The 14,125-nt window shown below is 41.8% G+C and overlaps 1 protein-coding gene across 1 annotated transcript in view; it reads right to left on the minus strand.

Moving 5' to 3' along the window:
• Window positions 1-14,125, minus strand: part of BRF1 (BRF1 general transcription factor IIIB subunit) — a 643,919-nt gene that overhangs the window by 9,067 nt on the left and 620,727 nt on the right. The window contains exons 16-17 of the mRNA XM_073610050.1: window positions 12,399-12,450; window positions 5,746-5,887 (exon numbers count right to left, since the gene is read on the minus strand). Of these exons, the coding sequence (XP_073466151.1) occupies window positions 5,746-5,887; window positions 12,399-12,450 (194 nt within the window). The remainder of the gene's footprint in view (window positions 1-5,745; window positions 5,888-12,398; window positions 12,451-14,125) is intronic.

The following is a 14,125-nucleotide window of genomic DNA, read 5'->3' on the forward strand; positions in this document are numbered from 1 at the left end:
CCATGCAGTTCAGCATACACCAACTGCCGTTTCATCTTCGTTTGTTTCCATGTCTCATTGTACAGTTCGTTCATGTTTCTGTGTTTACCTGGGTTTAGTTAGCTAGTGCTCACATTGCAGGATCTGTCACGTCTACAGATCCATACGGGCTGAGGTTTCGTTTTTAATGATTGACCACAATCTTCTTGCCCGTATAACACACGTCATACGATGAATGTTTTGTGTTTTTCATTTCATTACACCTGTACGACTACCCACCACGGTCTGTGGGTACACTAGCCCCGAGTGTTCAGTTTAATTACCTGTCTCTGTGCTACTCTGGCGCCCACTAGCATTATACACGGCGGGGGGGGGCATCAGGGCCATTCACGCGCTATGGTCTGGTCATTACTGCTCACATCCTTTCTCAGGTAGGCACAGAGGGGTGGCGTTCTCATGTCTGGTTATCTGTTGTCAGATTTTCTCTAGGTTGTGTGTCCTTGGGTTTGGCCATGCTGCACTTTACAGTAGCAACTTCAGGTTCATCCCTTCAACCCCACGTTGGGATTCAGAGCATGGTAGCACTCCGTCCTCAAAAAGTTGGTCCATACTTCAGCACACAGCGGAATTTGTTCTGTCCCAGAACTCTCATCTACCAGCGTGGAACATGTTCTAGGCTTTATTCTTTAAACGCAGATTCATGTGGGCTAATATGCTCTCTACGATCTGTTACAATTGCCAGACAGGATGGAGGTGTTCTAAGCTCGCTCGGTCAGAGGCGGGGTGTCGGCACACACCCAGCTCCTGCTCTTCCAACATTCCTGCAGGCAAGTCAGCATCCGCTTAGTCCACCGGTCTCACAAAGCCTTCTGGTTCAATAGTTCTGAGCCAAGGATTGTTTCTTGTCAGGGGCTGTGTGGGTATCTACCATCCAGTCTTCAGACAGCCCCTGCTGGAAGACTTTTTCAGGCCTGCACGTGGGCCTCATCACTATCTCGTCGGACTCTGTCGTGTGTAGCATCTTGGTTCAGCAGATAGTCATATTTTCAATGCTGATCAAGTTTCTGGAAGCAGTAATTTCCAAGGGGGTTTGGTCTGGTTCTTCATCTTCGGTCTGTGGGTAGTGGGTCAGCCCACCGGGGTGTCCTATGGCAAGTCCCGATATTGGTTGTTACTTTGGCTGCTCTCTTTTCCTGCGGAAACTTTTCATTGAAATACTCGTCCGTGGATATCACGATTCAGCACTTGCTAAAGTTGGGGGGGTATATTGGCTATCCGAGCTGATATCACCATGCTTGAACCTACTTTCATCAGACCTGCCGTTGGGAGGGCAAGATAATGGTGCAGATGTCGTTTCACCATTGGGGTTACCCTTGGGTTTAGCAGTCCTTGCTTTGGGAACCTTTTTCCGGCACTCCATTGGTTCTGAGGTATCTACAGGGGGGTCAGGGTTTTTTTAATTTATTCAGTTGATTTCCTGTTGCATGGAGACCCTGGTTTCCGTCCAAGGAGGGAGTTTTGCCTCCTTCACCTGTTCAGGACTCCGACTCGGTGGTCAGGCCACTAGCAGAAGCACGACTCGATCAAATCACGTGGGTCCAGTTTCTGTGTGTCTGGCATGGTTTCTCCATGTTTACCGATGCATACTGCCATAGCGCATTGGCCTTATCTGCCAAATCCAACACTTCAGACCCCTGCACTCCTGCTAGTTTGTCCATTTTTGTAGCCCACCCTCTCACTTCCCCATACCAAGTATAGGTAGGCCAGGGGTGTGTGGGCATTTAACAAAGCTACTTACTGATGTCCGTTTTGAAGTATTTCGATCTTCTCGGCCATTATTTTGCAGGGGCTCCTTGGGCCAGCCCTTGCTCCCTTTCCCCCACGTATCCTCTCATTACAAGCAGTTCATTCTTATGTCTGGGTTGTCTCGGGCATCAGGCTCAATCCAATCTTTCACAGGACGTTTAGTTGGGTTCTGGGCAGCTTCGCAGGTTCAATAGGGGGTTCCTTCTTATCACTACGTCAATAGACGGTGGTTTTCTCCTTTCATAGCGGATACTTGCCGGATACATATACTGTTGCCATCCGGGCGCACGCTACTCTACTTGACGAATTGTTACCTACCCTTCTTCACCTAAATATGTGTCTTTTTGCCCTCTTTTCAGGCATACTGACCAGCTAGGCCAAGGCACACCTCAGGCCTTGGTTGTTAGGGTTATTGCATTTCCTACTTGAAGACTCTGACTACAAATATATATTAAAATCAAAAAATATATATATATTAAAATAGCAGCAATATATCAAAGTGCTTCTGTGCTTTCATATTGTGTCCAAATATGTCAATAATGACCGTGCTGAAAACAATGCGACCAATTGCGTCACTAATCCAGTATTGATAAAGGTCCGTGTAATCCAAAAGCTGTGATCCAAGCCGTACTAAGGTGTCATCACTCAGGTGCCCCCTTAGGTAATAAATTCTCACCTTGGAGTGTGCGACTTTGCGATTAAGCTAAGTCAAAACACGCATGTGAACCGCCTCTGGGCTCTATAATGGTAGTGGGCTCCTGGATTCCTCAGCATACATCAACCGGGATATGAAACAGAAAAGACTTGATAGTGCAAGTACAGTTTGAACCGTTTATTAAATAAAGCAAAAAAGATCCCCTTCAGGGGTTTCACACAGATTAGGTGCGTCAGTGCACCACTCTATAGTAAGCCTATACTAGTGTATACCAATGGTGGTATCGGGATGATGCGGGCATCCTCCTCTTTTTTACTTTATTTAATAAACGGTTCAAACTGTACTTGCACTATCAAGTCTTTCACATGCGTGTTCACATGCATGTTTTGACTTAATTTTGGCTTAATCGCAAAGTCGCACGCTACAAGGTGAGCACCTAAGGGGGCACCTGAGTGAGGACACTCAATACTGGATTAGTGATGCAATTGGCCACTACTTACATGCACATGAGCACTTTCTTATATGATTTAAATCACTTACAGCATTGTTTTCAGCACGGTCATGATTTACTTATTTGGACACTATATGAAAGCACAGAAGCACTTTGATATATTGCGGCTTTTTTTAATATATATATGTTTTTTGATTTTAATATTTTTTTTTATTTTTTGGCTTGTAATACACAGTTATGCACTGGGTACTTTAACTATATCCATAGTATGATATATGTGAATTAACATTTATAATTCACTGGTCCATTATTTATTTACTTTGAGATCAATTATTCACTGTGCACTTTTTAGACATACCTTTTAGCGCAGCGTATATATATTTATAACCGACTTTGAATATGCTTTCCTGCACTACTTTGGTCCGACTTAGGCACAATTTCAGCCCATTGATTTGATTGGAAGTTGGGATCATCATCTTAACTGATCCGACTTTTGGTATGCGACTAGTGCTCCGAGGATCTCGAGTGGGAACCTCAAGCCAAAAATTTTTTTTAAAAACGGCGCCCCCCCCCCCCCCAAATAAAAAATCCATACCCCAAAGCGTCACAAGGGGCGGAGTCTAATTGTGACATCACCGGATGGCCACACCCCATGGCTATATAAGAACTGGCAGACATCGCAGATGACACAACGGTGGGAGCCAGCGTTGGAGGGGGACCGGGTCGGTGGCAGAGCAGACCAGAGGAAGAACACCAGAGGGAGAACACCAGAGGGAGAAGACTGGAGGAAGAACACATCACCAGAGGGTTAAGACAGCAGCGCAGGGAGAAGACCAGGGGAAGAACACATTGGTGGCGGAACCAGAGAAAGAAGACATGTTGGAGCTACGACGGGGGACATTCTCCACTCTTAATAAAGGACTTGTCAAAAACAATTTTTTCATTGTTTCTCTCTTGTTTTTATTTAAACTACACTGCTTATTTTTAGGGGTGAATAGGTAGAGCTACAATGTACCCCATATTCATTCACATTGAGATGGGGGGAGTGGAATCTGGGTGTCCCCTTGTTAAAGGGGGCTTCCAGATTCCGACAAACCCCCTGGCCGCAGACCCTGACAACCACCGCCCAGGGTTGTCGAGGAGTGGTCCTTGTCCCCATCAACATGACAAAGACAAGGTATGGTATAAGGGGGGGCGCTCACTTGTCCCCCCTCCTTTCCGGACCTGCTGGGCTGCATGCTCAGATCAGGGTCTAGTATGGGGGGCCCACGCGGTTTTCATTTTTTATTATTTTGCCGTGAGGTTCTCTCCTTAAGATTCATACCAGGCTCAAAGGGCCCGATATGGTTGGATCAAAGTCGGATGGAAGTCGTACAACTTTCTTGGCGGATCAGTGTGAACATAGCTTAAGCCTGGCAAAGAGGCTTCCTTACAGCTATTCTGTTTGGAAGGATATCTCTCAACCTCGATAATAGCAACTCATACGCAGGCTGATCATGATCCGAGACTACTTTACCCAACCACACCTGACCAATTCATAAAAACGAATAAAGTAGGTCCTGAGTGTTTTGTGCAAGTTAAAAAAGGTGTGTAAATGCTAAAATAAAAGTGAAGCTCGCAATCTTACCGTGAGCTTAGGAGGATGGAGTATCTAAAGCTTCTACTTATTACCATACAGAAATGAAAGTTACTTTTGTCATTTCAGCCATGCCGGTAGTTAAAGCCAACAATAGCAATCTAAATAGCATGTCACAGACTTAACTGACTGTTCTATGTTTGATGTTGGTCATACTGACGTCAATCTCTCTGATCTGTTACCACATGTATTTGTGTAGCCTTTTTTATTTTTTAAGTGTAAATTGGCATGCAAACAATGCATCTTTGAACAATACTTTATTAATAATTGTTAATTATAAAAAAAAAAAAAAAAAAAAAAAAAAAAAAAAAAAAGTGAAGCTCGTGTTAACCACTTAAAGACCGCCCACAGCATATATACTGCGGCAGGTTGGCTATATTGCGCAACTTTATTTTGTGCAATAGATACTGCAGGCGCTCGCCCCCATCCATTGGACAGAGGGGGAGCCAATTAGGGGGCCACCTTCAATCATTCCCCAGAGAGTCAGAACGGTTATCTGCCTATGTAAACAAGGCAAGATCACAGACCTCTGTGTTTACCCATAACACTTTTGCGGAAACCAATCAATAAACGCTTATCGGGATTTTATTTACAAAAAATATGTAGCAGAATACATATTGGCCTAAATTGATGAAGAAATTAGATTTTTTAAATGTTTTTATTGGGTATGTTTTATAACAGAAAGTAAAAAATATTGTTTTTGTTTTCAAAATTGTCGCTCTTTTTTTTTAACCGCAGAGGGGATCAAATACCACCAAAAGAAAGCTCTATTTGAGGGAAAAAAAGCACAATTTTGTTTGGGTACAGCGTCGCACAACTGCGCAATTGTCATTTAAAGCGACACAGTGCGTACTGCAAAAAATGGCCTGGTTGTTAAGGGGGTAAAACCTTCTGGGGCTGAAGTGGTTAATCCAAGAGGCTAGCCACATGCAGTTTAATGAGAGCAAGTTGTGTGACTGATCCAAGCAGGCCGTATAAGGATTACGTAGTTATGTGTGCCCTCAATAAACATATAGAGAACAAATAGTCCCATCATTACCATTTCTATGGAGGAAACTAAACAAATCTTCAATCTGCTTTAGTCTGTCAAATCAGGTAAAAATTTGATGCGAGTTTTAGCGAAGCACATGTGGTTTGTAGAAGGCAAGACGGCCCACTAATGGTCTTTAAGAAATGTTATCATGAAGTTAGGTAAAAAATTTTTAAACCAGTACTTACCGTTTCCCCCCAATAACTCAAGTGCGCTTACGCAGTGCTCCTCCTCTTCTTCCTCCTCCTCCTCTTCATCCTCATGGTTATATGCGACTGGCCCAGACTCCACCACTACATTAGTCTGACTCTCAGTGATCCCCGTAGGTTGCTGGGGGGGGAAAAAAGCACAGTTCACACAACAGATACAGGGTTAGGATAATCTCTGCAGACATACCTGATCTCTCAACTAATGAAGATTTACTGCCAAATCAAAACTAAACAGATGATGTGCCACCACACTGGATGAGGTCACATATAAGACAGCATCTGATGAATTATGGCTTGTTTACTGAATAAGTAACACAGAAGCTCAACCTTTCTAGCTCAGAACATTTGTATGAAAATGACTGCACCATAAGACCAAGGTCATTTTAGATGAACATGTTCACAACTTTTCAATCAATGAATGACGCCTGAAAAAAGTGGCTAAGTGGTTAGCACATCCGCCTAGCGGCAATAGGGACGTCCGTTCACATCCCAATCATGGCACCACCTGCCTGGAGTTTGCATGTTCTCCCTGTGCCTGTGTGGGTTTTCTCCAGATACTCCGGTTTCCTCCCACACTCCAAAGACGTGCTGGTAGGTTAACTGGATCCTGTCTAAGATGGCCCCAGTGTGTGTATGTATGAATGTGAGTCAGGGTTCTTAGATTGTAAGCTCCTTGAAGGCAGGAACTGAATGTACAATATATATATATGTTAAGTGCTGCTTAAATTGACTGTGCTATATAAGCACCAATAATAAATAAATTATTGTAGATTATTAAACTGAAGTTCCTTCCCAGAGGAAGAAAAGTATATAGTCCAATGTTTAGCAGTTACAGTGAATGTGTACTATACCTTCTGTACAGATCTACTAGGGAATTTTAGTATATTCACAGACAACAGATTCTAAAGCACACAATTTGAACTCGGTATCCAGAACTGCTAGAAAACAAATGAAGGAAAAAAAAATCCAAGTAATCATTTTTTTCTGATCTCAGAAGGGACAGTGTTCTGCACCCATAAGGGTTAAGTATTCAAAGTCTTACAGAACCAATCCAAAAAACAGGATTAAGTGGCACCAGTGGAAACTTTGTTCCTTGGGACGCTTCATGCTGAGAATTTCCATCTAGCATTTGAGTGGTGTGGAACCAAGCATAAGCTGCTCATTGACTCGTGGAGACTGCAGGAGTAAAGAAATCACCTAATTAAAATGTGACCTCTTCCTAATTATCTTGCCCATCTCCATCCTGCTGCACATTGAAAATTGTGCCATTTTTGTAATGAGCAAGAATAAAAGTCGTAATGCTTGTCCCTAGGCAGTGTATTGAGCAGTTTGACAAGTTTAATACTTTTTTATATCATTGTCATTCTATTCAAAATGCTAAATACTGGAGTTAAATAATCATCCTTTAGCTCTGGCAGAAATAAGGCAATTTATAAATCTGCTGTAGAAGCGTCAAAAGGACAGTAAATTTAAGTGCCCTGGGGTGGCTAAGCGAGTGCATTATTATTGCTGGCTAAAGATTTGACACAGGATTAATCTCTTATTGTTTGCACTTAAAAGCAAAGTCCACCTACTTAAATAGGACCCTCACTACCATGCAAAAAAAAGGAAAAAAAATAGAAAAAACAACATACTGGCCGTGCCTTCAACTTCTAGATTGCATAGTGTGATGTCACAATCCTTCCAGCCAGATCCTAGGAACCATGAAAATCCCAAATCCTATGAGAGGACTTTTCACACAGGGAATGACCATCCTCATACGTTTGGGATCTCCCATGTACCCAGGATCTGGTCACAAGGATTTTGATATCTACCCTGCCTTGTTACTGCCACCGGAAGATGAATATATTTACTAACTTTTTTTCACATATTTTTGGCTCAATATTTTAATGCAGTGTGTGGCATAGGGGCCCTGAAGTGGACATTGCTTTTTTTTTTTTTTTTTTTTAACATGCACTAAAATGATTGCTATAATTTTATTACAGGTGCTTGCATAGCGCTGTGAATTTATGCAACGCTTTACATATTTATTATACATTTACATCAGTCCCTGTTCTCAAGGAGTTTACAATCTAAGTGAGTCCCCTAAACTCACATACATACAGTACATACACATACTGGGGCCAACTTAGACAGGAGCCAATTAACTTACCAGTATGTCTTTGGAATGTGGGATGAAACAGGAGTACCCGGAGGAAACCCACACAGGCACAGGGAGAACATGAAAACTCCAGGCAGGTAGTGCTGCGGTTGGGATTAAAACTGATGACCCTAGTTCTGCTAGGCTGAAGTGCTAACCACCCTGCTGGCCCATATAATATATTTCTGAGCTCCCCGCAGCCACCAGCTCGTTTTTCCACTGTCATTTTCCTGAGAAGGTTTGTAGTTGGTAACTGTGGGTCAACACAGAACAAATGATATAAGATATCCAAGGTGTCTAAGTTGACCTTAGTATTCAGATTCTGCCTGCCATAGTATTGTCGCTGTAATGGGAAGGATATAGCTACTGTAAGGTACGCAGAGATCAGAAAAGCAAGGAAAACATATTTGATGATTAACATATACCCATGACATTCACTGCACCTTTATGTGCCCTAAGGAAGGAAATAAGGCCATGCTTTTTAATATTTTAACTGTGTTGCTGCTTAAACACTCTTACATAAAAATGTAGAAAAATGTAAATTAATACTTCTGTAGATAACTGAGATATAGTTAACAAGTGTCACCTCCATTCCCCTCGATTCTAAACAAAAAATTAACAGGAAAAAAATATGAAGACACATTTTAGAAAGAATCATTTCTGGAAACTACAGAGGTTTGGTTGTAATACAATGTTGCTTTAAAAATTCTTTTAATTCTTTGGAATTTTCAGAAATTTTGCCTAAATATGACCCAAGATGTAATCTTCTTTTACATAAAACTAAAACTAAATTAAGAGAACCCAGTTAAAAGGACTCTATCATGTTAAAGGAGATGGGGACACTGGAGCGCCCCAGATGAATGAAAAAGCCAAGGTAAAGGCACCACTCATTGGAACTGCATAGGAAATTATTCCTGCTTTACTTAGGCCAGTGGCCTTCACACTGCGGCCCGAGGCAGCCCTTTGCTAGGATTTTTTCGGCCCGTGGGGCACTATTCCTACCACTGACACCAACAGTGGGGCATAATTCCTGTCACTGAAGCTAATAATGGGGCACTATTCCTTCCACTAGTATCAATAATGAGGCACTATTCCTCCCACTAACACCCACACTGGGGTACTATTCCTCCCACTGATACCAATGATGGGGTACTACTCCTCCTCCTACTGACCACCAACCCTGAGGTCATGTTTATTCTCACTGATGCTGGGCCTGGGGCATCTTCTACCCCACTGGCCACAATCCAGCCCCCCCTAAATTCTGAAGGACAATAAATTGGCCCTATGTTTGAAAATTTTGGAGACCCCTGACTTAGACCAAAATTTCAGTGTATAACTGATTGTGGGATGCACCCTACTGAATCATGAATTTAAATAAAGCAAGAAGTACATTTGTTTCCTAAGCCCCATGATGGATATATATATATATATATATATATATATATATATATATATATATATATATATATATATATATATATATATATATATATATATACACACACACAGTGCTCAGCATAAATGAGTACACCCCTTTTGAAAAGTAAGTTTTTAATCAATATCTCAATGAACACAAGAACAATTTCCAAAGTTTTGACAAAACTGAGTTTTATAGAACATTTGTTTAACTTATTACATGAAAGTAAGGTTAATAATATAACTTATATTACAAAATCTTCAGTTTTACTAAAATTAGTTGATGCAAAAATGAATACACCCCACAATAAAAACTACTCCATCTTGTATTTTGTATGACCTCCATGATTTGTAAGGACAGCACCAAGTGTTCTAGCCATGAAATGAACAAGTAGGCGCCATATTGCAATATCTCTTTTTCCATTCTTCAAGAACAACCACTTTTAGAGCCTGGATGCTGGATGGAGAGTGATGCTCAACTTGTCTCTTCAGAATTGCCCATAGGTGTTCGATTGGGTTCAGATCAGGAGACATACTTGACCACTGAATTACTTTCACCCGTTTCGTCTTCAAAAATGCAACAGTGGTCTTAGATGTGTGTTTTTGATCATTGTCATGCTGGAAATGTGCAGGACGACCAAGGGCATCTTCTCTTTCATCTGTGAACTCATGATACCATCGATGAAATGCAGCTCCCTGACACCAGCAGCACTCATGCAGCCCCACAGGACACTGCCACCACCATGTTTCACTGTAATATATCACACAGAACTGGCAGGTAGTGTGTGCTCATGATACACCCTGTGTGCAGCTTGCAAGACACTTTTATGTAAGTGTATCTGATTAAAGTGTTACTGTACTTGTTTTTACCATCACACTGACCCAGGCGTCATCTTTCTGCCGTTTTTGTTTATGTCTCACTGTAGGCACCATGCAATTTTCTTTGTTCTCTTCATCTTTGCGACTCCATACAGTTTTGAAGCCATCAGTTCCAAAAACATTTATCTTGGTTTCATCACTCCAGAGTAGAGAGTCCCAGTAGTCCTCTTTTTCAGCATGGGCCTTGGCAAATTCTAGGTGGGCTTTTTTGTGCATGGGCATTAGGAGAGGCTTCCTTCTTGGACAACAACCATGCATGCCATTCCTCTGCAGTGTACGCCGTATTGTGTCACCGGAAACAATCACCCCAGTTTGGCTTTCTACTTCTTTAGCTAACTGCGGTGAACTTGCATGCCGATTTTCTTCAACCCTCCTCATCAGAAGACACTCCTGTCGAAGTGTTAACTTCCGTGGATGGCCTGGACGTCTCTGTGAGATGGTTGCAGTTCCATCTTTATAACATTTTTGGATCACTTTGGCTACAGTATTCTGACTAATAAGTAAAGCTTTGCTGATCTTCCTGTAGCCTTCACCTTTCTTGTGCAAAGAAATTATTTTCTTACTCAGGCCTTGTGACATTTCTCTTCCATGTGGTGCCATTGCTGACATCATGAAATGGGAAGAGGTTTTCTTTGTTAAGTAATGACCTTTTATAATCAACTGTCTGCTGGACTCCTGTTTAATGAATAATTAGACTCACCTGTAGTTGAATTATTGTTTATTAGGATTTTGTCTAAAATATAGTTTTGCTCCTAAAGCTGGCCATACAGTATACAATTTTCTTGTTCACTTTCCTTTAGATTTACCTTCAACTATGTAGTGGAAGGGCTTGCCTGATTGCATACAAATTGAAAGGGTTTAGGTGTGACCTCATATTATATGGTTTTGGTAAATCTAAAGGAGAGTTGTAGAAGAAAATTGTATAATGTATGGCCAGTCTAAAGCTGTATACACATACTATATAACTTTTGTTATTTTATTATCTTTAGATTTAAGCTGGATACACACTACACCTAGACCTCCTATTATATGCTTTTGGTAAATCTAAAGGAAAACAAACAATCTAAAGAGTGTATGGCTCCTTAGACTTTCATTGGGGTGTATTCATTTTTGCAACATGATCTTAAATGAATTTGTTAGGAAAAATACTTTTTTGTGTGTGCAAATTAACAAATCTTGGTTGCAATGAATGGCCCGCATTTGGGGGAGTATTTTGTAGTTTAGTGTCCCATAGAAAATGTTGATTCTGAAAGGAAAGTAAGGCCCCTTTCACACTGGGACGGTTTGCAGGCGTTATTGCGCTAAAAATACCGCCTGCAAACCGCCCCAAAACAGCCTCCGCTGTTTGTTCAGTGTGAAAGCCCGAGGGCTTTCACACTGAAGCGGTGCGCTGGCAGGAGAAGAAAAAATCTCCTGTCAGCCGCATCTTTGGAGCGGTGTATTCACCGCTCCTAAACCGCTCCTGCCCAGTGAAATCGGCTATAGCCGCGCTATACGAGTGGTTTTAACCCTTTTTCGGCTGCCAGCGGGGGGTTAAAACCGCACCGCTAGCGGCCGAATACCGCGGTAAAACAGCGCTAAAAATAGCGCTGTTTTACCGCCGACGCCCCCTACCGCCCCAGTGTGAAAGGGGCCTAAATGTTTTCTGACAAATCTGTTGGGGCATACTCATTTATGCTGAGCACTCTCTCTCTATATATATACATACATACAAGCACACACATTTTTCAGTTTTTTTATACAACCGACAAATGTGAACTTTTAAGGTGCATAATTCTGCACTGTGCATGAATTAAATCCTGAATGTCATATCTTGCTGTAAGCATCTGTCACTAGAACAAGCAGTTATGGGTTCTTTCAGTACTGCCAGACTAATCAAACAGCAGGTATTCTTCATAACTGACCTGAGACTGGCATCTGTGTATCCATATGTGAAATCTCTCACCACGGGGGGGTTATATGCCTGTCTCCCACTGGTATGGATATATGTGAAAATGCAGCTATCCTCAGAGAAAGCCCCAATTCCTTAAAAAAGTTGTCGATTGATTTGTACAGATGGTATTTTGATACAATCTATGCCCCGCTAATTGTAAACAGACAACCGGGAGGATTTCACAAACAAGCCATGACTGTCTTTTATTGTGAAGCTGCAATGTGCACTGACCTTTTTGGTAGTAAAATGCAATCTGACAGTTACCTGTTCGGTTGCTGCCTTCTTAGATGGTTGCGTAGAAACTAGAGGTCTCATTCTGAAAGACAAAATAGAAAGTGATCAACAGCAGGCTTAAAGTTAATAAAAGATGAAGGAGCACGTGGGGTTCTACAATTTCAAGTACAGTTTTTTGTCAGTAAATGTTTTCTTACAGCGTCACCACATGAGCAGGATAAAGTGCAATTTCCATTTTCCTGCAAAATAACACAGTTACAGATTGCAGAGATTTGCAATTTAAATACTTAAAGCATAACAGTGTCCAGTGCTGGCTACCAGAGCATATGCTATAGTGGCAAGTATTGCACAGCCAGCTTTCACATTTTGGCACACTTACCTCCAAGCATGATCTCCAGGGATGCAAAGTCTGCCCTTCCCATCACTGCCATTTTCTCCCTGGCTCTATATAGGAACCAAAGTTTTTAGTCTTCTGTTGGTTGACCATGGATGACAAAACTCCTGCGCATGAACTTTATATCACCCCGGCATCCAGGTGTTACAAATGTCAGGAATAGGCATGAGCCACAGTCATTGTCCAATTTTTAGGATGATTATTATCGGGAAGGAAAAGAGGACTTATGGCAGAATTGACAAATGTAGCATTTTTTGCCCTAAAACGCCACCTATTTACTATTATTCAAAGTCCAAGTTCAGTTAAAAATTAAAGTCTTACTAAACCCAGGACCCTGCATTCACTATATCCCCCACAGAACATCGAAATGCAATTATTTTAGTAAATATAAACTGCCAAATACCTTTTCTCATCAGCAGTATATAGCAGTCTTGTGGCTTCTATTAGTGTCTGGTTAAAGCTTTTAGGAGGAGTTTTCATTCTCCCCCGATTGTCCTATGAAGCTGCAGGACCCCTGACCTGGACAGTGCTGATTGGCCCTGTGCTGATCACATGCACCCTCCCAAGAAAAAATAAACTCTGTAGCAATACACACTAAATTGAGCATGGGCAACTTGACCCCAAGGCTCTGTTCCATCAGCAGATAGATTGGGGACTGTGCAAGAAGGGGAGGAGCAGAGAAGACAGGATCAAAAAGCCATTTTACACAATGAAGAGGTTCCACAGTGAGTATAACAAGCATGTTTTACTGCATATACAGACTGATTTTACTGTTGTGGGTTTAGTAAACCCCTTTAAAAGGGGCGGATAGAATTCAGCTTTTAGCTGCGGATACATCAAGTTATCTACCGCAGCTAAACTCAGACAATGCTTTCCTATGGCCCCATTCACACTGCATTTAGCAACGGTTTCATTTCATGGGGTTTTGTACGGTTAGAAAAAATAAATTTGACTGCGTCCAGGAATGATTTATTGCAGCTATCTGCACAAAACTGCAGGTAATCGCAGTGTACTATTTCTCCTGCGGATAGCAGCAGCAACAAGGAAAGAAGTACAGGCGGCACACCAGAAATGGCAAGAATGTTCCACCACAGCTAAACGCAGCCGCATGTAAACGTATGTAAACGCAGCTAGTCACAATGTACAACTGCAAGTGATCGCTATGCCTGGAGTCTTGGAATTTCAAAATAACAAAACATGCTTTTAACAGCAGCAGAACAGCCGCCCGTATGAGAGGCCTAACACTTCAAATGACTAAATACACAATTGAAATACATACCTGTAGAATAAATAAATATAAACACATCAAGGGTGATTTATCCAAACTGGTGCAGAATCTGGTGCAGCTGTACATAGTAACCAA

This window comes from Aquarana catesbeiana, linkage group LG13 (assembly GCF_042186555.1).
Source record: "Aquarana catesbeiana isolate 2022-GZ linkage group LG13, ASM4218655v1, whole genome shotgun sequence".
Lineage (NCBI taxonomy): Eukaryota > Metazoa > Chordata > Amphibia > Anura > Ranidae > Aquarana > Aquarana catesbeiana.